We start from the raw sequence: 26,170 nt of genomic DNA on the forward strand, positions 1-26,170 counted from the left end.
TTCTATTGGGCACTCCTTTTATTGCTCTGACGGGTTCCCCTTGATGCCCACAGCCTCAGTGACCTGGCTCCCAAGAGGGAGGAGGGCACGGCTAGAGCTCACAGTACAGAGCCCGGTGGAAGACCGTACCGATCAGCAGCCTCCCTTGGTATACCGATGCCACGGTGCTGCCCTGCAGGACGGAACCTTCTTCTGCATACACCTGGGTCACCGTTGGGTTGGAGGATAGAATGTTCTGGATGCGGAGCACCTTAGGCAGAGGGGAAATGATGTCATGGCCTTCAGCCCTGGCTTGGCTGAGTCCCTTCCACTAGTACTGCTATGACTGGCGTAGGCCCAAGATTGACCCCTGAAAACCTTCCAGCTTCTAAGTGAAGGGTCCTGTGGCCTCAGCCCCTGGACCTCCCAGGCTGCTGGGCTCATCTCCACCCCTGCCCCTGGCACCCACAGCCCAGTGAAGAATGCCCCTCCGCATCTCCAGCCTCCGCTGGGCTGCATCTGGGACAGTGACCGAGTGACCGTGGCCTGCCACGCTCGGGAGTAAGTCCAGACTTGCTGAGTAAGGCCCAGTTCTGCTCATTACGGCCTGTGCCTTCCTCACTCCATGTCTCAGCTTCCCCAGGTGTAAGCAAGGGCATTGGCCCAGCTGGCCTCTCGGGCTCTGAACGTGCTTCGGGCGTCAATCCCCGCAAAGAGGAGGTCTACCAGGGCATCACTGACGCACTGATTGCAGCTAAGAGGCTGGGCCTCCTTTGGATACATGTGGTGTGGCCCTTCGACACTCAGATCTCAGTAATCCAATGACTCTTAAGAATGATTCAGGAGGGCCTCGGGGATCCAGCCACCACTGATGGTCAGCTCTGGCAGAGAAGTCCACGCTACCACCAGAAACTGTCAGGCTGGTGCTGGGGGCCCTTGTAGAGTCTTCTGGGCCCTGCCTGTGCCTGGAACCCGGCAGAACATCCCGACGTGGTGGTGGAGAATACTGAATGTGTGGGGACAGCCCGGAGGCCCAGGGATGCAGCACAAGTGCCTGGGGAGGAGCCCATGCAGGGCATCCTCAGCAGCCTATACTGGCGCTGTCCAGCACTCTGCTTAAGGAAGCTCTCCCTCCCTCTGTCCTCCTTCCCTCTCCCCATTTCCTCTCTCTTTCCCTCCCTCCCCTGCGTCTCTCAGTCTCTCTCCCTCCCTCCCTTACTCTTTCCTTCCATGCTTCCCTCCCTCCCTTCTGTCTCTCTCCTTCTCTCCGTCTCCTTCCCTCTCCCTCCTCCCACCCCCTTTCTCCAGAGTGGGACCCCACCATGTTACTAGTTTAACTGAGGTGAGAGCTGAAGCACAAGGGTTTTACACAAGAGGTATTTTCAAACAATCATCAGAAAGTGATCTAGGGGAAGGAGCAAGTGAAGCAGTCTACCAGGGAAGGCTTGCGTAGTGTGGGATAGTGGTTAGAATGCTCGACCTAGAGTGAAGAGAGACCTGGGTTAAATCCCACCTCAGAATCTTCCTCGGGAACACTGAGTCTCCTGACCTCACTCAGTATCACTCCTAAAAATTCATGTGTGGTGGGTGGGTGTAATGATAGTACCAACTTCATAGGTGTGTTCTAAAGCTCAAATGAGGGAAGGAATAAGAGAATCAACATTTATTAAATGCCTACTATAGTAATGCCAGGCACTGGGCTAAGTGCTTTACAAATGTTATCTCATTGGAGCCTCACAACAACCCTGGCAGGTAGATACTGTCATCTCTATTTCGCTTTTGAGGAAACTGAGGCAGACAAGGTAACATGATTTGCTCAGGGCCACACAGCTAGGAAGTAAGTGAGGCTGGATTTGAACTCAGGCTTTTTTCACTCCAAATCTAGCATTCTAGTCACTGCACCATCTAGCTGCCTTTAAATGAGATAATGTCTCTAAAGTCACACACTGATTAAATGTAAATTATCCTTCTTAATATAGACCAGCAGGGGGCAGCTAGGTGGCGAAGTGGATAGAGCACTGGCCCTGGAGTCAGGAGTACCTGAGTTCAAATCCGGTCTCAGACACTTGACACTTACTAGCTGTGTGACCCTGGGCAAGTCACTTAACCCCAAATGCCTCACTAAAAAAAAAAAATTAAAAAAAAAAACCATAGACCAGCAGTCTAATGAGAAATGCCAGCCCTGCCTCAGGGTGCTCAGGGATCTCTCACTCCCCTGCTTGGGAGGCCAGATCAGCCCAGGCTGGCTTGATTGGGATTCCCCACAAAATCAGAAACAGATAAAATCAGAAAACACAAGGGTTTTTTTTTTGAAAAACAACTTTCCAGATGAAATATCCCTTTAAAATAAAACTTCTACCTTGCCTGAGGGCTATGGTTTCCAGTGGAAACTATAGGGAAGAAGAAAGAAAATGTCTCAATTTCTTCACAAGATTTACCTCTGGGGGCAGGTTGGTGGAGCAGTGGATAGAGTACCGGCCCTGGATTCAGGAGGACCTGAGTCCAAATCTGGCCTCAGACACTTGGCACTTACTAGCTGTGTGACCCTGGGCAAGTCACTTAACCCTCATTCCCCTTCAAAAAAAAAGACTCACCTCTGATGGAGGTGGATTCTCTGGGTCGTAGAAGAAAATTTTCATGCCGTTGGGATGGCATCCAACCCACACATCCCCTGTGGTGGGATCCACAGACAAGTTATCCACAAGCGTGTCAAAAGCAAGGGCCTTCCAAAATTTTGAGAGACGGAGAGAATGGAAAGACAACAAAACCATGTCAGAAGTAGCAGCGCCTGGGACCCAGGACCATTTGCTCCTCGTTCTGGTTCCAAAAGCATGTTGCAGTAACAGAAGCCCATTGGCATCCTCTGTGCTGGCTTGGAGGAGAGTCTCCAGAGTGAGAGAATGAGGGGTGGAGGACATGAGAGAAAGCCCGGCCCGACAGGCAAGCACTGCTCAGATCCTCTTTCAGAAAGGAAAGAGAAGGTAGTGAGAGGGGACGGGGATGGGGACGAAGAATGGCCCATTAGGGTAAAGGGCCTGAAGAAGCCGGCCATGCCCTGTTCTGAGGAGCAAACCCCAAATGGCATAGGTGTGTGCATTTCCTAGGCTAGCCTAAACATGAATGCCTGTGTGCGCGTGCGAGTGCTCGCACACACACACACACACACACACACACACAGGCCAGGGAGGATGCCCTCCAGTCTGGACAAGGGAGCTCCAACCCAAGCAGGGCCACAGGACTGCTGGGTCACCAAGGAGACCCCATTGCTCAAGCCAGCCCCTCCCCCAGGCCTCAAGTGCTGTCCTTCCTGGTCTCTCCCTCCTTTGGTACCTCCCTAACTTCCTTCAAGACTTCTGGACCACTGGCTGCAGAAAGCCTGTCTTTGTGCTCCACCAAGGCTCCTGTGTGCTCCCAATGGGAGCTGGGATGTGCTGTGGGGATTTGGGGTGTACCTGGGCACATTTTCTCTGCCTGCTGAAGGGCAGGGTCATTTCACCTGTGACTCAGTGTCCCTACCACCCAGCCTAGAGCCCAGCCCGTACTGGAGTAGGTGAGCTCCGGACATGCTTGCTGATGGATGGGTCAAGGAGGAGCACAGCAGGGAGGACTCAAGGAGGAAGTGCTGGGGCTTTGACGAAACCAAGGCTCTGTCTACTTGGTCCATTTCAAGTCCCAGTGAGATGGAGTCTCGAGTCTTAGACAGTGGGTCAAAACCCTGTGTGGGGTCATGTAACTGCAGGTGGGGGTTGCAAAAACTTTGGCAACAGTAAAAGGTTCTGTATACCTATTTTATATACCCTATACCTGGAGTCATGTACAAATTCCTCAGGCAAAAAGGGGTCGTGAGTGGGAAAGGTTTAAGAAGCCATGAACTAGACAATGTGGGCACGTGGCCCTAGGAGCCACTTTCCAGCCTTGGGGAGAGGGGGTCGGTGCTTTTGGTTTTCTTCACTGTTGGCCTCACTAATACTCTGGCTGCATGTGAACATGTGCTAGCCTCTGCCAGGGGCTCCACTGACCAATTCCCAGCTGACCACATTTGCTTGCCATGGCTCCCCAGGAGCACCACACATTGAGGAAGAGCCAAGGCCTGAGAAAGCGCAAACAGGCCTCTTGGCTGCTTCCTCCTCCACTCCTGCTTCTGTTCTCTTGGCCCACACAGAACTATCATCTCCATATGACGGCTTCTGTCAGGCAGCTATCACACTTCCCTAAGCCTCCTGATCTCTGGGCTTTTGTCCCAGGCTGGAAGTAGACTCAGCATCTTTCACCAGCCTGCTCATCATCTTCTGGACACCCCCAACATCAGCATCATCCTTCCTAAAATGCACCACCCCCACTGCAGAGGAGGTCTGACGAGGCTAGTGGGAGGACTTCCTCCCTGACTCTGAAATAAAGAGAAGCAGCCATGGAGCAGTGGACAGCAGCTAGCTTCAGAGGGTCCTGTCACTGGCTCTCTGGGCCAGCTCTCCAAGATGAAGGTGCTGACCTGCCTAGAGAGAGGCAGCCCTGGGGGTAAAGCTCTCCCTTGCTCACCGCAGCCGAGATGGCCATAGTTGTCTCGGTTGCCGTCCCACACTGCTAACTTCTACCGAGCTATTAATCCCTCCAACATCCCCATTTCACCACAGATCTGGGGAGAGTTGCAAAAGATGATTAAGCAGGATCTCATGGGCTAAAATTCTTTGAAATGCCCCTGATGCTGCTATTGGCCACGTGGTGGCTCAGGCCAAAAGGACTTGGCATGACTTGCCCAGGACCAGGATGATAGCAAGGACACGTGGTGCTGTGGAAGTTCTGGCTCCATCTCCTCTGACTACCCGTCACTAGGTCGGGTTACACTATGGGCATGAGAAGAATCCTGCATGTACTCAACTAGCTGAGTTTGTGCCTGGGACCCTGCTTTGTGTTTCCTGTCCTGAGTAGGTGACAAAATGTGTCCAGTCTTGGAGGTGACCTGCTGAGGTCAAGAGTCCTGAAGCTCTGAGCCTATCAGGTGGAACTAACTGGAAGTAAGGGGAGTTTCTTCATCAGAGGAAAGGACCACTCTCAGAAGATAGGAACCAAGATTTGCTTGGATAGTGCAGAGCTGAGGTGAAAAGGGAAAAACAGTTTTATGCTCTGATGAGTTGAAGTTATAACAATGGTAATAGTTAAGTGGATGAGAAGTCCTCATCACACATTATGAGTTATTTACATTTTGGCATTTCTATTGTGTATAGGAAATAAATAGCAGTCTGATACTTGGTTTCTGGCATGCGCTGAGTTCTTTTTGACTCCCCCTTTAGGGAGACCCTAGAGATTAAGCACAACCAAGCTTCAAGGAGCTCTTCCCTCAGTCACTGTGTGGGGGATGGGAGTGCCCAAGAGTGAGAAAAAGGGAGTCTAGCCCTTCTGATGGAGGCCGGCCCCATCACACGTAGGGATCCTGAACAGAGGAGACCCCTTAGGAAAAGAGAGAGGTCCCTGGAGCCCAACAGTGGGTTACAATTGCCTCACTTCTTAAAATTCCACTTTAAAAATAGAGCAAAGGAGCAAATATGGAGAGAAATGAAGTACTGGTCAGTCTTCTCTAAATGAGTCTTGGAATTAAAAACCATTTCCCTGGTCCCATCTTCCTCCTCCATAGTGCTTTTTGACTTCCAGCATGGGAAGCTGTGGAGTAATTCCTGTGAATGTGGGTCCCCCAGCCGTCCGAGGAGCTGCCCAGGTGACCAGCCAAAGGGCGGTTTCTCCTGAGGGAAGGACTACCAAGGCTTGAGGTGTTCTCTATGTCTATTCAGGGGCCCCTCTGATTTCCCTCTTGCTTTGCTTCCCTTCCGGACTTGGCTACCATAATGCCTGAGCTGTTGTGCCACCTTGAAGTTCCCTCAGTTCCTGGGGCATCCTCACCCTGAATCATCCATCATCCACCTTCCCTGTGACCTCCTCACTCGGATCATCCCTTTCCTATGCTTCCCCCCTTTCCCATTGTTAAGTTCCTACAGGGACCTCCGTTCTAGGGAATGACCCAGGCTGACCAAGCTTTGGTCCCCTCCACCAAGCTTAGTCATTGGTGGGCTTCCATGTCTTCCAGGGAGGCCACTCCTTGACTTGTTTGCTCTAAGAGAAGTTTCCTGCCTTTACTGCTAAGTGGGGGGGGGGGGGCGGGATGCATCTTACCTTCCGTGCCTTGAGGCTCCCATCAGCAAGTTTTTCAAAGACATGAATCTTATGACCTAGCAGTTCGGCCACATAAAGATACCTTGAAGAGAAGAAAGACTTACATTCAGAAACCCCAGAAGAGGATGTGCAGTGGAGAGAACAGCTTCCCTGGCTGAGCCCTTCATCCCAAAGAACAGCTCACCCTCCTTGGCCCCCTCTGTCATGCCCTTCATTGAGAAAGGACTTGTTTCCTTCCAGAAAATGTTGCTGCTCTCACTGTGCCTCAGCCCACTGAAGCTTTGGGCATCTGCCAGTCTGGCTGCTGTTGACATCTTCACCTTCTTGGCCCTCTCAAATACTTTTCTATTGCCCTTCCACCCTCTCGACTAGATCACTAGGGACTGTGTCTGGTGGGAGATGACAGGTGTTTCCTTTCTGCAGCCTTTCCACCTCTTGTTCTGTGACCTATGATCCCATTCACACCACTATTGCCAGCCGACTGTGTGCCCCATGGCTTTACCCTCCAGAAGTCCCTCCCCGTCCACTACTCCCCACTGAGGCAAGAATGTAAACTCTTCCGAGGGCGGAGGGGACAGGGCAGGCAGGTACTGCCTAACTTCTGCATTTGTATGGGGTAATATGGGTAAGGGCTTTTGCAATCCTTAAAATATTATCAATATTATTATCAATATTAGCGATTATTGTAGCTACTAGTCATTCAGTGTCTGCTGCCAAAGTCATGAGGAGAATAAGCAGGTTTGTGATAACTCTAGGGTTTGGATCCCACGACATGCTAGTCTACACTGTATCTTTTCTCTGATTTCAGCTCAGTGGTATCTGCCATTAACCCTGACCAGGTCCGGAAAATTTCTAGAAAGGAGTCTTGAGGTTGGGAATCTGGCCACATACTTCCCATCAGGTGAAATGTTGATACCATTGGCAAAATCAAAGCCGCCAGCGACCTCGCGCACTTGGGTTGGGCTGTAGTAAACCACATTGGACCATTTCAAACCCAAGTACAGCTCCCAGGACCGGAGGTAGGGGTCTGAGAAGTAATGATCATTGGTGGCATAGAAATGTTCAGGTCCCACGGCAATGATGTCATTCACACTGCATTGTGGACACAAGGACAGAACATTGCAGAATTGAGAGCACATTCACACTTGGCCAGGAATTAGATTTTCCCTCTAATGAAAAGCCAGACTTAGGGAGGGTGGAAACACCCGAGAAAGCCCTGCTTCTGTGCCCTGAGGGTCTGAATGTGGGCCACAGGCCTGATACAAAGCTGTCCATTAGGGTCTACTCTGGCCAGATGGGAGAGCAGGGTGGCCTCTTCAAAGCAGGAGGACCTGCGGGGGAGGTGCCTTCCTAGTCCTACTGAAAGCCTGGATGGCGCAGCTTTAACCTGGAACCCTGACTTTCCACAGAGCACCAGCAGCATGGTCAAGAAGAGCTGGTGTGGTGAGGAGGAGAGATGGAGCTAACCCTCCTCTCAATGCTGCTCTCCCTGTTGGCTTGGTGGTGGCTCCCCAGCTGGGATGAAGGCTGCACCTGAATGGAACTAGAATCAGATGAGGAGGGGATGGGGACAGAGAACTGGCTCGCTTTTTTGAGCTTTGGGGCAGCTTAGGCAGAACAATGCAAAGGAGCAAAGACCAATGGGGCATCCCAGAATGCTACAGGAGGGATGCTCAGGGTCCTGGTCCTGGTCCTCTCACTACCGTGGAAGGGTCAGAAATGGAGGATTCCTGGTGGGGGAGGAAAAGACGCCCATGGGAGCTCCTGGAGCATTGCTGGGGCCATTCCTCTGGCCCACAGTCAAACATGGATTAAACTGCACGGGAAGGACCCCTCTGGAAAATGGCCCGCAGGAGGTCCAAGGAGCGGGGCTTTAGGGGCAGGCCCAGGGAATTGGGGCTGGGGGGGGGGGCACCATGTCCCTATGGGGGCCATACTTGGGAAGCAGCTCATGTTGTATCGTTTTCAGGTACAAAAGGGATCTTTCTTCTTCTTGAAACTTAAACAGCTCCACAGTGGTCGTGAACTGCGGATGATTCACCACAAACAGGTACACGGTGTTATCTGAGAGGAGGGACAGAGAGGCAGGATTAACCCGGCCCAGAAGATGTTGGCTTTGGTCCCTGAGGATCAGTCCTGGCCTGCCTCCCAGAAGGCTTCCCTGCGTGGGGCTCTTCTGGCCTCAGGAGGGAGCACGTCTGTGCCTGATGCCCAGAAAGGGCCCAAAGCTGGACAGGACCGTCTGTCCTTGGAGGCTCAAGACCATGTGCAGGTAGTGGGAGAGTCAGTGTCTATCCCGGAAGATGCCCAAGACCTCCTGGGCCTCTGTCTGCTCCTGCAGCCTCCAGGCATAAGCATGAAGAGAGTCGGCATTTAGGACGGGTCGCTGCGGCTGGGGTGGGGCCTCTGAGAGAACTGGGGACAGCAGGATCATCCCCACCCTGAGAGCCGGTGTCTGGTCCCGAGCAGGGAACAGTAGGAAAGGCCGGGGATGTTGGGGAGCCCAGACTGGGCTCCTTGGGGAGCAGAGGATTGTGCTTGTGTGTATGTGTGCATGGCAGGACCTAGGTGGGGAAGAGCCCTGAATGATGGGCAGAGCAGCTGCTATGGCAGGAAATAGGCAGCCATGTAAGGTTCTTGAGAAAGGGAAGTCAGTGGGGATGGGGCAGGTGCGGGGGGGGGGGGAGGGGGAGGGACAAGAAAGAGGGGAAAGTCACGACTCTGAGAGAAATGTCTGTAGCTCCTCCTAGGCCATGGATAGGGCCTGTTGGGTGCCTCATCTCCTTTGAGCCTCACAACAATCCAGGCATTCTGGTCCCCATTTTATAGACAAGAAAACTGAGGCTCAGAGGGCTTAAGAGTTGCTCATCACACAGCTAAGCACCAGAAGCAAGATTTGAACCCAGGTCTTCCTGACTCCAAGTCCAATCCTCCATTTCCTGTGTTACACCAACACCAGGGAAGTGGGAGGTGATGGGCCAGTCCAGCCCCTCATTTGACAGGTCACTGGGGTGAGGTCACTAGGAGGGGCAGGGCCTTCTCTGGGGCCATGGCAGCAGAAAAGAGAAGGGAGGGGCAGCTAAGGGGCACAGTGGATAAAGCACAGGCCCTGGATTCAGGAGGACCTGAATTCAAATCGGGCCTCAGACACTTGACACTTCGCAGCTGTGTGACCTTGGGCAAGTCACTTAACCCTCCTTTCCCTGCCAAAAAAAAAAAAAGAAAGAAAAGAAGAAAGAAAGAAAGAGAAGAGGAATCACTTAGGAAGGCCAAAAGCAGCTGGGGGGCTGACTGGTCATGTGGAAGACAGGGAGCCAGACAACCAAGGCCTGGAGGTTGGCTTCCTGGGAGAATGCCAGAGCCATGGGTGGAGAGGAGGGATCTAGGAGGGAATGACCAGAAGACAAGACTGACATTTCTGGGTCCTTGGAGCCATGACTCAGTCAGCGGGGGAGAGGGACCACAGGGCAACTCCACCAGCCATCAATGCAAAGCAGCAGGCAGGAGAAGGAGAATATGCACACATACACCATTCACAGGGGCCCCCAGACAGTCAGGAAGCATGTGGGCAGAAGAAGCAGCTGGCTCATGTGGCAAGGACCTGTGAGAGAACAGTTATAGCTCAGTGTCAGGGAAGGAGAGTGAGGAGGGGAGACCTTAAGCCAGAAGGGGCCAAGCCAGGCACTGGTCAGACAAAGGCCAACAGCTCCCCAGGCAAGGGGAGTGAAGGACAGACACCTTTAAATCAGTTAGGGTCGATTCCTTTGATCTCTTTTTACTCAGCTTCTCTGGGAGAAGCTGGTCCTAGAGCCAAGTCAGACTAACATAGTTATTCTCTCAAGTCCAGGTTTCCTATAGACTGGATTAATAGATAGATTGAGAACGCTTTATCATTTAGTAGCAGATCATTGTATCTTTATAGGCACTAAAAGGAGCCTAAGATTTATTATCAGACTCTGATTTTTAAAGGCTAGGTCCCCCTTTCTGGCTGCTGGGGCAAGTGGGGTTGGCTAATGACTCAGTTCCTTTTCCCCTCCTTGGTGCTGGAGGGGTTCAAGGTTCAGTCTAAAGTGCTCAGGGGAGGACTGGGGCAGGGGATGGCCTCTTAGCCCTTCAAGTTCCCCTTCCCCAGCTAGCTTTCTGGTTACAAAAGGCATTCCCGCTTAGGGCAAAGACTTCTTGGGGCATCTCACTTCAGCAGAGAGATGTTGTCTGGGAGAAGCGAACTAGACAGATGACCTCTCCTGTCCAGTGGAATTATGTTCAAAGCAAGTCCCCCTCATTTTGGAATTCCTCTTTTCTGTTATAAAAATCAGCCCATAAATCCCTCCTTCACCACTAATTATTGAGGAATTCGATGACCTGATTTAGTGGGAGCTGGCTAGCCTTGCTTGAAACCATTTTCACTCAAAAATAATAAGCCTCAGAAATGTTTTCAGATAATGAATTTTCACAGAAAGGAGTTGAGACCAGACATGCTGGGGTCAGCACTTCTCTGTAGAGGGGACAGGGCTGGAGGAACAAGTGGCTGGGAGGGGGGCCTTGGCCCTTTGGCACACCTGCTGTTGGGAGTTACTGTTTCCCACTGAGCCAAGCCCCTGTGGGCCCATTGCTGAGCTGCTCAGTCAGGCCATGCCCACCCTGCGGGCCCAAGAGGTTCAAGCTGGCAGGGACCTCAGGGCTCAGCAAGTCCAAGTTTTGTAGAAGGACAAACTACAGTGAAGAATGGGGCACGTGACAGCCCCGAGTCACAGCAGGGTTAGGGCGGAGATTCCAACCCAGGCCCCCACCCCATCCCAACCCAGACTCATTTTGACTAGAGCCCCATGTGGAAAAGCATCATGAACATTTGCACTATTAAGGTGTGACTTCCCAAAGGCTTTCTGAGCCTTGAAGCATCCTGCTGAGACTCCAATAGGCACCATCCAGCTAATCTGGACAGCATGCTTGCTCTACCATGCACCTCCATCCACGTATGTGTGTACACATGGATGGATGCATTCATAAGTGCACACACGTGTGTGTATATGTGTGTGAATGCATGTGTGTGTGTGTGCATGCATGTTCTGCCCTGGGACTGTGAAGGAGAGTATCAGGCCCAGGCTACCCAGGCCTATGCCTAGGGTGAGGCAGAACTTCTCAGCTTTGGGGTTCCCAAGGACACCCTTTCTCCAAATAACCCTGGCATTTTACCTTCATCTGTGAATGTGCTGATCCCGTGTGGGTTAAGAGAAGCCCTGTCCAGCCCATCCCCATGGATGGGCAGAACCACAGGCTCGGGTTTTTCTTCATTGAGGTCCATCAGAAGTATTTCTCCAGGCTTGTGTGGAGCAAAGCTCTTTATGCCTGGATATTTTAAGCCCTTTGAAAAACCAGAGAACAGAAAATGGGTATAAATGTACACAGGAACACCCTGACCCATCATCCAGGCTCAGCATCAAAGTCAGAGGCACACAGACTTTGTTTCTGGGCACTGACTTATCCACATTCACACCTGTCCCCTTTTGAGCACCTCAAAGCTGCCAAATGAATCACAGACACATGGAAATATGCCCTTCCCCCTATCCTGTGCCCGGTACACTGCTGTGCACACAGTAGGTACTTAATAAATGTGGGCTGAACTCAGTTCTGGCACTAGGGAGACTGGCCGGGTCCTGTGAAGAATGTTCTTTCAGCTCATGCCCAAGCCTGCAAATGGCTCTGACTAGAAGAGCCCTTGGGGCCTTCATATTAGGTGTGGGAGCTGCTGGGAGGGCACATTGACTTTTGGACTTTGCTCCCAGCCTGTGACAAAAAACTACAGGAACTCTATGATCTAGCAGAGCAGAGAAGACTGAGGGCAGAGTCAGTGTCTGGAACGGAGGGACTGATAGCAGACGAAACCTGCCACTTCTCCTCTCCACTGAGCAGAGAACTAAAGAAAAATGGCTTGGGAACCTCTTTGGGGGAAAAGCTACTCAGAAACGGGGACCGTGGGCCCCACCAATCCTTGATTAAGCACCTCCTGCTGGAAGTGCTGGCCCCGGACCGAAGAGAGGCAGCTCTTGGCCTGGTCATTGCTGTTGTTTCTCCTTTGTCCTCGAAGAGGGCCATGACATCGGGAGGGGCTGTCCTGACTTGCACTGAATAGGATTGAAGGGAGGGAGGACTGTGAGGGGTCACCAGCCTCACTCTCTCCTCCAGAGCCATCTGGGGCCAGCGGCAAGATAGACATCAGGACAACTGGAGATGGCCCTGGACGATGCTGGTTTTTCCTCGGACCTGGGATTTCTTTACAATCAGGAATTCCTGATTAGGAAACTCTCAGAGACTCACCTGGAGCCTCAGAGACTTGTTGGCCACATAAGCCCAGGTCTTCCTGTCTCTGATGACAGTCCTCCAACTCCACTACACTGTCCCCACGTCAGGAGACACAGAGGCAACCACAAAAGCAGTCCACAGGGAACTTCTCCTCTGATGGGAGTGGGCAAGGCAGGGTCCACACCGTGTACACGAGTGAACATGGGAGCCGTCTTGTCTGTGTGAGTTGGGGCAAAGGGACAGAAAGGGAAATGGAGAAGGAAGAATGTACTTTCAGCTGGGGGCGAATGTATGGCAGGGAAGGCTTCCTGGAGGAGGTAGCATCCCAGTGAAGCCTTGAAGTAAGAAAGACAAGGGCTTCTGAAGAGCAGCAGATCTGGGGAGGGGGCGTTGGCCAAGATGCTCTGTGAGGCTGGTTCTCAGCTTTCTGACCCAAGGCTTAAACAGAGGGATGTGGGTGGAGAGAGTCCAGCTGGGCTGCCTGGGCTCTCAAGAATCCACTCACGAGGGCATTAAATGGAAAAGAAAGTGAAGAGGATGCATGGAAAGGACCCCATCAAGCCAGATGCCATAGAGAGGGGTTACAAGGTAGCTGAAGTAACACCAACACCCAAGAAAGAAGTGAGCACTAAAATGAACAGCTCATGCACAAAAGAACAAAATGTAGCAAATGAGAACATGAGTTTTGTATCCCTAATGCATACAGCAGGAGGCAAGCTGGTCCTCCCTTGCAAGCTGGCGACCTCTCCTGAGACCTGAAGGGCCTCCAGCGACAATACAGCTATAGAGACCAGACAGAAAGGAGCATCCTGGGGAACAGATGGAGGAAGGGGGGGAGCAGAGTGTGGTGCATTAAGAAGGTCTGCTCAGGGGCAGCTAGGTGGTGCAGTGGATAGAGCACCAGCCCTGGAGTCAGGAGGACCTGAGTTCAAATCTGGCCTCAGACACGTAACACTTACTAGCTGTGTGACCCTGGGCAAGTCACTTAACCCCAACTGCCTCACTTAAAAAAAAAAAAAAAAAAGGTCTGCTCAGCATCCAGAAGGGAGGTGGAAAGCATTTGGGTAAACACCACAGAGGGAGAAACAGAAACAATAGTGTCATCAGAGTACACAACAGACCACTGGGCCAGAAGGAAGGGATAGATGAGGAGCTCGGGAAATGGACCACAAGCCTGGCACTGGGGCAAGATGGACAGGAATGGAGGCTTCAGTTATCCAGAACTCTCTCTGTCTCTCTCTGCCAAGAACAGAGAACTATTAACAATGTCTTGATTTGCTATAATGATCATTTTATGGTTCAATAGGTGATGAGGGGACCTACCATCTAGAACTGACCACACCAATAAGGAGGACCTGTTTTTTTGGTTTTTTGCTTTTGGTGAGGCAATTGGGGTTAAGTGACTTGCCCGGGGTCACATAGCTAGTAAGTGTTAAGTGTCTGAGGCCAGTTTTTAACTCAGGTCCTCCTGAATCCAGGGCCAGTGCTCTATCTACTGCACCACCTAGCTGCCCCAGAGCCTGGTTTTTGAAAACAGAAGTGATGGGAATCATGAAGGAAGGTGTCTGCTCCATCTTAGAATCTGTGATTGATGGAGGCATAGTCTGACATATCTTCTAGATTTGGGAGGAGCAGATGTCAAAGGGTGTTTTTTGGTTTTTTACAAATATAATAGCCACAGTCAGATGAGTCTCAGACAAATCACTGATGATCCTGTGCTTTGTATCCCTTTTGTATTGATTACATCATGCCAACAGATGGCATTATTTGCTTCTAAGTGATTCTCTGCCCTTTTAAAGCTGCCTGTTCACTGACTGTATTTTAACGATGATTATTTAGATAAAGATAATTTGTTTCATCTTGAGTTCGTGTCTTTGCTATAAAGAATGGGATAAGGAGATTCAGATTAGCCAATGGATATTTGACTACCCAGGACATAATGGAGTCAGGAAGCCAAATCTCATCTGGGCCCTTCTCAGACTTCATAAAAGGTCAGAGCTTTCATGAATTGATTAACAGCATATTTCTTAAGCTTTTTAACTTTACAAGGGAAAAAAGACACCTGGAATTGAGTCTTATGCTAGGTGAGAAAGTTTCGCAAGCTAATTTCTGTAGAGCCAATCCTGGCACTTATCAGGGAGCCTTTGGGCTTTTCATTGTTAGCACCAAAGAAGGGAGAGTGGGGTAGAGGCGGGGCCTCCTGAAAGGTCATGCCTTGAGCTGGCCCAGGGTCTGCAGACTGATGTGCTCAGTTCCCTTTACTACCCAGAAGAGAAGGGGAATTACTGGGGACCCAAGTGGTGTTTGCATCATGGCTGCCAATCATAGCATTTTCAGCGGCCAAGTTCACCTCCACAGCAACACCTGCTGGCTACACAAATGAGCACCAGAATTCCACGTACACAACTCCATAGTCAGGGAAGGCAGCCTAGGGGACACTTGTCTGCCCCAAATCTCTCCCCACTCCAGTCCACCCTCCATTCAGCCATCAAAGTGATCCTCTTGAAGTACAGGTCTGACCATGTCACCCTCCTACTCTATAACCTCCAGTGGCTCCCTATGGTCTCCGGGATCAAGTATCAAACCCTCTGGCATTCAGAATCCTTTATAACCTCCCTTACCCCCTTTCCAGTATTCTTACACCTCACTCCCATGTACTTCACAGTCCAGTGACCTTGGCTTCCTTGCTGTTCCGCGTCCTCACTACAAACATTTTCTTTGGCCGTCCCTGATGCCTGCAAAGGCTCTCTAAATAGGTCGTGTCTGAAAGGTGGAGAAGAAGCCAGCATGCACTCTCGGCATGAACACAACCTGTGTCAGTCCCAGGAGGCAGGAGATCGGGGATCTACTTTGTGAAACCCTAATCTCATGCAGCTGGAACACAGAGCGTAAGAAGGGAAAGAACAGGTGATAAGGCAGAGTACAGGGGAGAAGGCTCAAGTGCCAAGGATGAGGAATTTGGTTTTCTCTTTGAGGCCGTGGAGAATGAAGCAAGGGCTTTTGTCAGGGGGGAGGCTTTGACATTCGAGTTGGACCTGGGAAGTGGGAGGGGAGGGAAGCATCAACTAAATGAGTGGCTGAGTAAATGGGGAGGAAGATTCTAGGGAATCTGTGGAAGCCACAGGCTCTCACAGCTGATTGGCTGTGGGGAGTGAGGGAGGCGGAAGCATATTGGGTTTGGGCTGCAAGGTGGTGAGACCCTGGGCAAGAACAGGGAAGTCTGGGAAGGAGTGAGCTTCGTGGAAGACATGGTAAACTGTTTCAAGCATGTTGATCTTAAGCTGCCGGCAAGGGAATGCAGGATGCCTGTTCACATTACACATCTTTACATGTTTTATGTGATGCCAGCTAGTCATGTTTGTAGATAGGCAGTCCATGGGTAGCCCTCCCTCACCTTGTATGACTCTCCCAGGTATCACAGCAATGGGTGATTGTGGACAAAGGCTGGCACCATTCACAGAGGGTTTTGGTAGAGAGCGGCCAGGAGATGGAAGAGGAGAATGAGGAAGCAGCATGAAGTAGGGTGGATGCCACCCGCTTTGGGCCTATTTCTTTCAGAGAGATTATTATAGTGAGTACTGCTGTGTGTAGTGGTGCCGATGCCCGGAAGGGTGAGGAGGAAGAGGTGTCATAATGCTGAATGGACCTGGTTTGGTGAGACAGCCCCCTCAGACCCCCATGCAGAGGCTGCCTCGGTGTTGGCCTTGGGGCATGAAGCTTGGGGAGACAGAGGCAGAGAGAAAGACAGAGAGACAGAGAGACAGAGACAGACAGAGAGATAGAGACAGAGGCAGAGAGACAGAGACAGAGGCAGAGAGACAGAGACAGACAGAGAGACAGAGACAGAAAGACAGAGACAGAGGCAGAGAGACAGAGACAGGCAGAGACAGAGACAGAGGCAGAGAGACAGATTTTCATCAGAACCCTATCTCCTGGACAACATATCTAACATACACAATTTTAGCAAAGACCCAGACCTAAAATCAGGACTAGGACAGGACAGGGGGCTTTGCCTTGGGGGTCTTTCCAGAGTTCCTCTACTTCTGGCACCCCAATCTGTGCTACGCAGTCAGTCACCAGCACCCGTGACTGCGTCTGTGTGTGTGTCCCCAGAACAAAAGTCGCCTGCCTGCAGACCTCTGTTGATGCCCTGGGGTTCCCTGCCAGGCAGCACTCAAGGGGAATAGACAACACTCACGCAGCTCAGGAAAGCCAGGCCGTGGGGAAGTATCTCCAGGTCTTCAGAACCAGTTTCTGCAAGAGAATGCATGAGAGGTGTGATCTGGTTGGAATGTGAGCTGGGTGACAAAAGTCTGGATGACCCCTAGATGACCAGGGCTTGATCCTACTTCCATGGGGCTGAAAGGCTCACAGTCTGCTTCTCCACTGGGCCCTTCAAAGGCCATGGTTCGACCAAGTCACATTTAGTGGGGATTGGATTTCTGACATTCCCCTCCATAAGTGTCTTGGTAGCATTCTGAGGGTGCCAATCTTCTCATTTCTTCCTTAGCCTAATCTTCAATCTGGCACTTGGTGAACTCCAGATCTCACTGCACATGATCACATGAAAATTAAGGACATTTTGAGGGCAGCTAGGTGGCTCGGTGCATAGAGCACTGGCCCTGGATTCAGGAGGACCTGAGTTCAAATCTGACCTCAGACACTTGACACTTACTAGCTGTGTGACCCTGGGCAAGTCACTTAACCCTCATTGCCCTGCAAAAAACCAAAACAAAACAAAAAGCAAAGAAAAAAAAAGAAAATTAAGGACATTTTTACAATTGACAAGTGAAATTCTGTTTATACAAGTGGGCACAGGGAGAGTATGTGTGTGCACATGTATGCATGTGTGTACAGGTATGCTGCACTGTACATGTGTGTGCAGTGTGCACGGTGTGCATGTGTGTACCACAGTGTGTGTACCTGTGTGTATGCTGTGAGTACACAGTATGTGTTTGCACAAGCCCCATATGCATAGATGCGTGTGTGCATACACGTGTTGTGCATGTCTGTTCAGGACATTTATTATTAAGTGCCAAGTGCTCGAACTCCGCCCCTCTTCCTGTCTTCATCTCCCATCTCTGTTCTATACAGGACCCAGATGTTCCTGCATAGCAGCAAACAGGAGCTCCTCGTGACTTTTGAATTCACTAAATCACCCGAGGGTTCAAGGTCATGTAAACAGGCCCAGGGTTTGATTGTGAGATAGTTTGGCATCCTCGTTAAATATTGGGTTGGCATTTTCAGCCTCCAAAGGTTCGGGGGTTGTTTCCCTAGAAGCCAAATTCAACAAACAGATTGCAAAACAATTCCACCAACCCGGAGGCTTGAGGGCCGTCCCACAACATACCGATCCCTTTAATGAGGCGGCAGCCAAGAAGGTCCAGGGGCTTCACTTCTCGGGAGGCATTAAAGCGATTTCTGGGCCAGGACCAGAGAGAAAACAAACAGAAATGCAATGAGCTGACGTCAACATGTGAAATCCTGTCATACATGGCTCTGCTCCAGCCACTGCCCTGTGCATCCCTGCCCCATCGAGGCAGCCTGTGGACCTCTGGCCAAGGCTGAGAAACAAAGGGCAAACCCCTCTGTAAACACGGTCCTTATTTCTTTTTCACATAAAACTGCAAATCTATTATGTACAACTTGCTATTCCTTTGAAATATATGAGAAAGTTACCATGTCACTTTTTTCTCTCCCCCCACCCTGCTTCCCTAGAGATGGCTACCATTAGCTACAGATAGGTATGTGGAAAACGACTCTACACACACTTCTATTGATCAGTTCTTTCTCTGGATACAGATAGCATCTCTCTTCACATTTCCTTTATAGGTAATTCAGGTATTTATAATGGTCAGAATGATGTATTGGCTCAAAGTCACTTTATTTTTTTGCTTGAATTCTTTTTTTTAATGTAATAAACATTTTTATTTATAGTTTTGGGTTTCAATTTTTATCCCTCCTTCCCTCCCTCCCCTCCCTGAGGTAGCAAACAATCAGATATGGGTTATACATGTATGATTATTGCCATGTTTGTCATTTTGTACAAGAATGGTGCAGTGGATAGAGCACTGGCCCTGGAGTCAGGAGTACCTGAGTTCAAATCTGGCCTCAGACACTTGACACTTACTAGCTATGTGACCCTGGGCAAGTCACTTAACCCCAATTGCCTCATTTAAAAAAAAAACATTAAAAAAATATATCTGTTCTTTTTCTGGAGGTGGAGAGTCTGCTTCGTCAACAATCCTTTGGGATTGTCTTGGATCATTGTGCTTCTGAGAATGGTTAAGTCATTCCCTGTTCTTCATCCAACAATATTGTAGCTGTCTTTCTGTACAATGTTCTCTTTGTTCTGTTCTCTTCACTATACATCAGTTCATACAAGTATTTCCAGGCCTTTCTGAAGTCATTCTGCTTGTCATTTCTTATAGCACAATAATAGTCCATTACCATCATATACCACAGCTTGTTGAGCCATTCCCCAATAGATGGGCATTCCTTTGATTTCCAATTCTTAGCCATCATAAAAAGAGCTGCTAAAAATATTTATGTACAAATAGGTCTTTTTTTTCTTTTTGGGGATGTCTTTGGGATACAAACCTGGCAGTAGTATTGCTGGATCCAAGGACATGCACAGTCCCATAGCCCTTTGGGCTCAAAGTCATTCTAAAAGCACTATTGCTGTTACTGTATACAGTGTTCTCTTGGTTCTGCTCATTTCACTAAACATGGGCCTTGTGAATCCCAAGGTGGACAAGCAGGTCGAACATGCCACTGGTGGGGAAAGAAGAGCCTTCATGTGCATGCCTTGGGCAGTTGGTTGAAGGGCCCACAGAGAGGGGGCCCAGCTTCTGACCAATTAGCCCATGAGGGCCCTAGTCAGTGGCAGTGGGTGAGACAAAGGAGGGGCAAGAGTAATGATTTTGTGGCTGAACCCTGGAGAAATGGGGGTACTAAGAGTGGTGACAGCTTGGAGGGAGGGCTAAGGTGGCATGCCTGCTCTCGGTGGAGGGCTGGACTAGGAGGTACCATGAAGCTGTACCCATCTCACCTTTGGCAAGGTGCCTAGATATAGCGGAGATGCTGTCCAAGTGCTAAGGAAAGGATTGTGTGATGTCCAGTCTAAGTGCTATAGAAAGGCCCTCTGAGGAAAGGTCCCCACAAAAGTGGCCCTGACCACATCCTCCAAGGGTAGGGCTGAGCTCCCTGCAGGAGGCTTGGCACCACGGCAAAGGTCTGTGGGGAAAGGAGGCTGATGACTTTGGGCAACAAGGAGGGGATGGAGCAGACTGGAGGAGAGAGAATGGCTCCTTGGTGGGAAGAGTGGTTGGAGAAGCAGGTGGACCAACCACCTCAATTCTCAATGACCTGGGCAGTCAGGGGGCTTTACTGGGCTTGGACAGTTCAGCTGGGACAGAAGAGTCCTCAGACCCTAAAGAGCTAGACCTGGAGGGTCCAGACAGGCCAACTGTTCCAACCCATTCATCTTACAGGAGAGAAAATGGGGGTTCTAAACAGAAAGGTTTGGGCGGAGAGAAGGGGCCTTACCACCAGCCATACCAGTCATAAATGGCAGGAACAGGGCGCTAGAAGAGGGATGTCCAGTGGGGAAGGAGCAGTGGGCCAGGTGGAGAGTTCTTAAGACCAACCCCATAATGGCGTCAGGAAGTTTAGGGAGAGGGATGGGTTTGTGAGGTAGCTGGCGGTGAAAGTTGTGTTTGTGAGCATCAGAGCTTGTTTGTCAATCACAGAGAAGATGGTGCACTTCCATTAGTGAGCAGGAAACAGGAGGGGATGGCACTGCCCTCCTCCCCTCAGCCTTGTCCTTCACAGACCCTCACCAGGTCTGCCACCATCTGAGATGTTGCAGTCTTAGTAGCTGACTGACCATCTCCCACAGGTGAAGTGATGTGCCCTGTGCTGGGTGTATAAAGATGCAAAGAAAAGGGGCCATGTCCTCTGTGGCAGGAGCTTCCAGTCAATGGGGGCTGGTGGGCTGGACAGCTAGGATAGGGTGAGCATGAGAGCGCCCGTGAGCGACACAAGCAATGAGAAAGGAGGGGTCACTTCCATATTTAGAAATCAGGGAGGGTGGGGCAGCTAGATGGCCCAGTGGATAGAGTACTGGCCCTGGATTCAGGAGGACCTGAGTTCAAATCCAGCCTCAAACATTTAACACTTACTAGCTGTGTGACCCTGGGCAAGTCACTTAACCCCAATGGCCTCACCAAAAAAAAAAAAAAGAAAGAAAGAAATCAGGGAGGGCCTCAGAGAAGAAGTGACCCCAGAGCTGAGCCCTCAGGGAGGGTTCAAGATGGCCAGAGCTAGGGGATCCATCCCAGACACAGCAGGTGTGCAAATGCCCTGGTGTAGAAGAAGGCAGGATGAGAGAATTTCTGAGAAAGAAGGCTAGGGAAGTCAGTGACAGGCAGGTCCCAGAGCCCTTAAACACCAGACTGGTGACTCGGAGTTTGTCTTAGCAGCCAAAGGGAGCCCCTGAAGGCTTGTGGGCCAAACGGATTTGGAGAGAGGAGACAAGTCAGGGAGAACAAGTGGGAAGTGACCATAGGGGGGTGGAGGGGAGTGAGAGAAGAGGAGAGGACAGGAGAGGACAGGAGAGGAAGAGAGAGAGAGAGAGAGAGAGAGAGAGAGAGAGAGAGAGAGAGAGAGAGAGAGAGAGAGAGAGAGAGAAGGAGAAGAAGAGAAGAGAAGAGAAGAGAAGAGAAGAGAAGAGAAGAGAAGAGAAGAGAAGAGAAGAGAAGAGAAGAGAAGAGAAGAGAAGAGAAGAGAAGAGAAGAGAAGAGAAGAGGAGGGGAGGGGAGGGGGGGAGGGGAGGGGAGGGGAAGAGAGAGACACAGAGAAAGAGAAAAAAAAGAGAGACAGAAAGAGAAAAGAGATGGGGGGGGGGGAGGGGAGAGGGCAGGGGCTGGTGACTGTGAGCGGGAGAGGAGAGGGATAGATGTGAAGGATGTCTCAGAGAGGATCCCCGGGGACTTGGTGACTGGGTATGTGAGGAACCTGAAGAGGCTGGAGGATACTGAAATATTTTCACGGCACTTTGAGATTTAAAAAGTCATTTCTTGAGGAAAAAAAAAACCCAAACTGGATGTGTGAGGATAACTGTCCCCACCTCAGACTGTGTCAGAGCCCAAGCTGGAGCCCAGGGTGCTTCTGTCCTTGTGGTAGGGAAGGGAAGGGAGAAGCAGGCCCCTCGGCCTCCCTGAGTCTCTGCCTCCTTTGCAGGCTCCACCCGAGAGCGCCCAAGCGAGAGCGCCCAAGCGAGAGCCCCCTCCCTCCCTCCCCACACAGGCAGGGACTGGACTTTGCTTTGTCTTGGTTTCCCAGCACCTGGCCTGCTGTCTGGTACACAGCAGGGGATTAATAAATGTCTGCTGGGTGGAGTTGAGTTTGAGCCCCCCCATGATTATAGGCCTGAAGCACCAGGGGCAGGAGCCAGAGGCATCTGCAGGGAGCCGCTAAATGCACCCAGCTGCTTCTGGTTCTTTTTTCTTTTGTTTTTATAGTAATAAACATTTTTATTCACAGTTTTGGGCTCCAGTTTTATCCTTCCCTCCCTCCCCTCTCTGCTCCCTGAGGCAGTAAACAATCAGATAGGGCTTATACATGTCTGATTATGTACAACATTGCCATATTAACCATTTTGTACAAGAAAACGAATAAAAAATGAAAGAAATAAAGTGAAAATAGCACGCTTCAGTCTGTTCCTTCAGTATCAGTTCTTTCTTTGGAGGTGGAGAGTGTTTCATTGATAGTCCTTTGGGATTGTCTCAGATCATCGTATTGTTGAGAATAGCTAAGTCACTCACAGGTCTTCATCCAACAACATGGCTGTCTCTGTGCACAATGTTCTCTTGGTTCTTCTCACTTCACTCTACATCAGTTCATACAAGTCTTTCCAGGCCTTTCTGAAATCCTCCTGCTTGTCACTTCTTGTAGCACAATAATGGTCCATCCCCATCATATAACGTAGCCTGTGGAGCCCTTCCCCAATGGATGGGCATCCCTTTGCTTTTCAGTTCCTAAGAGACTTGTATTTCCCACTTCATTGCCTTAAGGCCAGGCTCTGGCTACTTCATTTCCAGGCCCCTTCTCTCCACCCAAGCCTTGAAGCCCAGGTTAGCCCGAATCTGGCTTCACAGCAGCCTAGGTTAGCCTGCGTCTGGCTTTACAGCATCTCTTGGGGGATATCTCCTGTTTTTCAGCCCTTGAAAGAGAGAGGTCACTTCCTTCCAGGGATCCAGGACTCAGAAAAGCCCTACTCTTCAGCTATGCATTTATTCAAGTCCTCCTCGGTAAAATGAGGCCCGGTCCAGCCCCACCCCCATTCAGGGCTAGCTGTGGTACTAAGGGCCCTCCAGCTTCCTGGCAGCCACTCTGTGCCTCCGGCTCTTCCATCCTGCCTGCCCTTGCTGAAGGACCCCGTGCAGGGACCCAGCCTCCCAGCGCTGGACCAAGGTGCTGCTCCTAGGTCCGTCCTAAGGCTGGCACCTTCCTCTTCTCGATTGTCCTTGAAGAGAACCATGACATCAGGAGGTAATGTTGTGACTTGCAGTGAAGTGGATTGGAGGGAGGGAGGGCTGTGCAGAGTCACCAGCCTCACTTTCTCCTCCAGAGTCATCTGGGTCCAAGATATAGATCGGGATGACTGGAGATGGCCCCGGATGTAAACATCCGAGTGTCTGAGGGGAGATTTGAACTCAGATCCTCCCAACTTCAAAACCAGTGCTCTCCCCACTGCCTCCCCACCCTTCTTGGTACTTGGTGATCCAGTCACCAGATCCCCTCATGCAGAGATGAAACTTTAGACCAGTGAAACCTTAATTACAGGCCAGAAATCCCTGTGAAACTCCCCCCAGGTGCTGCTTGTTAGTTGTTGGTCATGACTCAGCACATACACACTGGGGCTAGGGTTTCTACTATCAGAACTCACAAACCAACTAGAACATGCCCTCCAGGAGGGAAGAAGCCTGTGTTCCTTCCCAGAGGTCCAGGCTGATCCAAGCAGGCAGAAAGGAGGAGGAAGGGGAGGGGAGGTCAGGAGAGGGGAGGGGAGGGGGAGGGGAGAAGGGGAGAGGGGGCAGGGGGGAGGGAAGAAGGGGAGAGGGGGGAGGGGGGAGGGAAGAAGGGGAGAGGGGGCAGGGGGCAGGGGGAGAAGAGAAGGGGAGAGGGGGGAGGGGAGAGAAGAAGGGGAGAGGGGGGAGGGGGGAGGGAAGAAGGGGAGAGGGGGGAGGGGAGAGGAGAAGGGGGAGAGGGGGGAGGGGAGAGAAGAAGGGGAGAGAGGGCAGGGGGGAGGGAAGAAGGGGAGAGGGGGGAGGGGGGAGGGGAGAGGGGGCAGGGGGAGAAGAGAAGGGGGAGAGGGGGGAGGGGAGAGAAGAAGGGGAGAGGGGGCAGGGGGAGGGAAGAAGGGGAGAGGGGGCAGGGGCGAGGGAAGAAGGGGAGAGGGAGGGAGGGGAGGGAAGAAGGGGAGAGGGGGGAGGGGGAGAGGAGAAGGGGGAGAGGGGGGAGGGGAGAGAAGAAGGGGAGGGGGGCAGGGGGGGAGAGGAGGAGGGGGAGAGGAGGAGGGGGAGAGGGGAGGGGGGGAGGCCTTGTCTTTGTCCTTCACTCTTCCGAACCTGAGCAGTGGAGGATGTAGATGGGCCAGGAGGGGAATTAGAAGGCTTTGGGACAAGAAAGAACCTCCAGGCTCAGACTCTGATCTGGAAGGAACCTGGAGGCCTCTGGGATAACCTGGGCATGACCCAGAAGCCCCTCCACAGCACCCAGCCTATTCCCAGATGCCATCACTCCCCTCTGTGCTTCCTATCCCCCTGGGGCAGCCCACAACATTTGGGGTCACCACAGTGCACAGAGCTCCGGACCTGGCGTCAGGAAATCTGGCCTCAGATGCTTATTAGCTGTATGACCCTGGGCAAGTCGCTTCACCCTGTTTGCCTCAGTTCCTCATCTGTCAAATGGGCTTGAGAAGGAGATGGCCGAGCCCTCCAGTGTCTCTGCCGAGAAAGCCCCAAACGGGATCCCAGAGAGCAGTCTGGGAGCGTGTGTGCCCGCCTTTCTTCAGCCAATCCTCTTTTCCCTTCTTGAACCTTGGCTGAAGGGACTTATTTAGGAGCAACTGAGCAGGAGCCATCCCAAGGCGGGTCGGCCTTACCGTCCTGTGCCCCATGTGGGGCTGCCTCAGAGGGAGGGGCTGGCAGCTGCTGTGCCTGGAGATGTGCTAGCTAGAAGGGAGGATTTCCCCAAGGCCGGCCGGGGAGCCACTGGTGCCATGCTGGGACATTCTCAAGGCCTCTGAGCTGGTCTTCCCTACCTGACACCAGCCCGTTGGAGCTGTTAACACAGCTGGCTGGCATGCCTCCCCTCCCCCACCCCACGCCGTGCTCAGGCTTGGCCAAAGAGCCGGTTGGGATGGAAGTGGGGCCAGCTGGCTCAGGGCCTCAGAAAGCGCAGCCCCAGTCACTGCCCCTAGCCCAGCTCCCCCCCACCCCCTTTCTCTGGGCTGTCTACAGCCCCACACATGGGAAGCAGCCCATCCCCAAGGGGTACTGCGGTGGTGAAGGGATGGGGACGCTGGGGCCTTGGAGGAGAAGCAGCTGAGAGTGCCCCAGGGCCTCGGCTGCCCCCTTGGCAGCTCCTAGGTGCTGAGGTCATTCACCACAACCAGGGCCCTTCTCTCCCATGGTCCTCGCTCTCGGCCTGGCCCCAGACTTGCCCCAGCCCAGATTCAGGGTTGGGGTCCGTGCCCTTGGGCACCAGTCCGGTCTCTCGAGCTATTTCCCTTGGGAGGGGGGGGAATCCATCTATTGGGGAAATAGATAGGTTTGCCTTAAATCACACAAGGTCAGATGTTTCCAGAAGGTCTGGGTTGCCTTCTCATGCAGGGGTAGAGGGGCCAGGAAGCCGCTAGTCCTCAGTGGTCCCCTAGGAGTGACACCTGCAGGGTTAGCGATCCCCCTACGTCCTGGGCCCACCAAGCACGCTCTAGTTGCCTCGTTCGGGCTCTCCCTGAGGTCCATGGGCATCCCAGCCATCCCATCTCTCCCTTCTTGACATAGCTGCTGCCGTGGGGATTCTCCCCTCCCAGACCCCCAGGACCCGCCCCTGCCGCCCCCTACGGAGTGGCCTCTCTTCCACAGCCCCACACAGCCCAGTCAAGGACACACTGACGCCCGGTCCCTGTGCCCGCCTGTCCAGCTGCCCCTAGCTGCTGCTCACCGGAACGCCGCCCGCCTCTCCGCTACCAAAGCCAGCGCCAGGACCACCAGGCTGAGCAGTAGCAGCCCCCGCGCCATGGCTGAGCTCACTCGGGTCTGGCCTCGGCCTCTGAGCTGCTTAATCAGATGGAGGGGACCTAAAGGGGTGGGGAAAGGAGGTGGAGGCGGCTTCCCCGCCCCTGGGCTTCTGGTGCCTCTCCTCCCCCTGCATCCATTGGTGTCCTGCCCCGCCCCCTCGGGATCCCTGCTCACTGCCCAGGTGCCTGCGAGAGCGCCCCGCCAGCCCTCTGCCCTCTCAGGCATCCTTCTCTGTGTCTGTCCCCAGGAGAGGCGTTAGGGCTTACTACTGGAAGGTTCCTCGTGGGCCCTGGGCCAGGGGGAGGCTCTGCTCTTCTGGGGAACAGAGGATGAAAGTTGCAGAAATAAACCCTTTCGCACCATGGGTACTGTTCCAAGGGGCCAGGGCCAGGGAAGGCAGAAGAGGGAGAGAGGGAAGG

The 26,170-nt window shown here is 52.1% G+C and overlaps 1 protein-coding gene across 2 annotated transcripts; it reads right to left on the reverse strand.

Moving 5' to 3' along the window:
- On the reverse strand, positions 1–25,795 carry LOC122729641 (serum paraoxonase/arylesterase 1-like). Of its 2 annotated transcripts, XM_043968613.1 has the most exons (9): positions 25,675–25,795; positions 17,792–17,862; positions 16,640–16,695; positions 11,335–11,503; positions 8,079–8,205; positions 7,033–7,233; positions 6,142–6,223; positions 2,574–2,702; positions 1–250 (listed from the first exon to the last, which is right to left on the reverse strand). In XM_043968613.1, exons 1-9 carry the CDS (start codon positions 25,749–25,751, stop codon positions 92–94), a joined length of 1,071 nt encoding a protein of 356 aa, XP_043824548.1. In that variant the 5' UTR covers positions 25,752–25,795; the 3' UTR covers positions 1–91. The 2 variants fall into 2 exon arrangements, with proteins under 2 accessions (XP_043824548.1, XP_043824549.1); XM_043968614.1 differs by lacking the exon at positions 7,033–7,233.
- Positions 25,796–26,170: the final 375 nt, after the last annotated feature.

The sequence above is a fragment of the Dromiciops gliroides genome, chromosome 5 (genome assembly GCF_019393635.1).
Source record: "Dromiciops gliroides isolate mDroGli1 chromosome 5, mDroGli1.pri, whole genome shotgun sequence".
In the NCBI taxonomy this organism is placed as follows: domain Eukaryota; kingdom Metazoa; phylum Chordata; class Mammalia; order Microbiotheria; family Microbiotheriidae; genus Dromiciops; species Dromiciops gliroides.

Bases quoted from the DNA above. Each gene is read 5' to 3' on its own strand.
- LOC122729641 (XM_043968613.1), bottom strand. From the start codon at position 25,751: ATGGCGCGGGGGCTGCTACTGCTCAGCCTGGTGGTCCTGGCGCTGGCT. The intron at 2,703-6,141 runs GTAAGATGCATC...AAATTTTGGAAG, and splicing joins GGAGCCTCAAGGCACGGAAG to GCCCTTGCTTTTGACACGCT. The intron at 251-2,573 runs GTGAGTCTTTTT...CCTCTGCCTAAG, and splicing joins AGAATCCACCTCCATCAGAG to GTGCTCCGCATCCAGAACAT.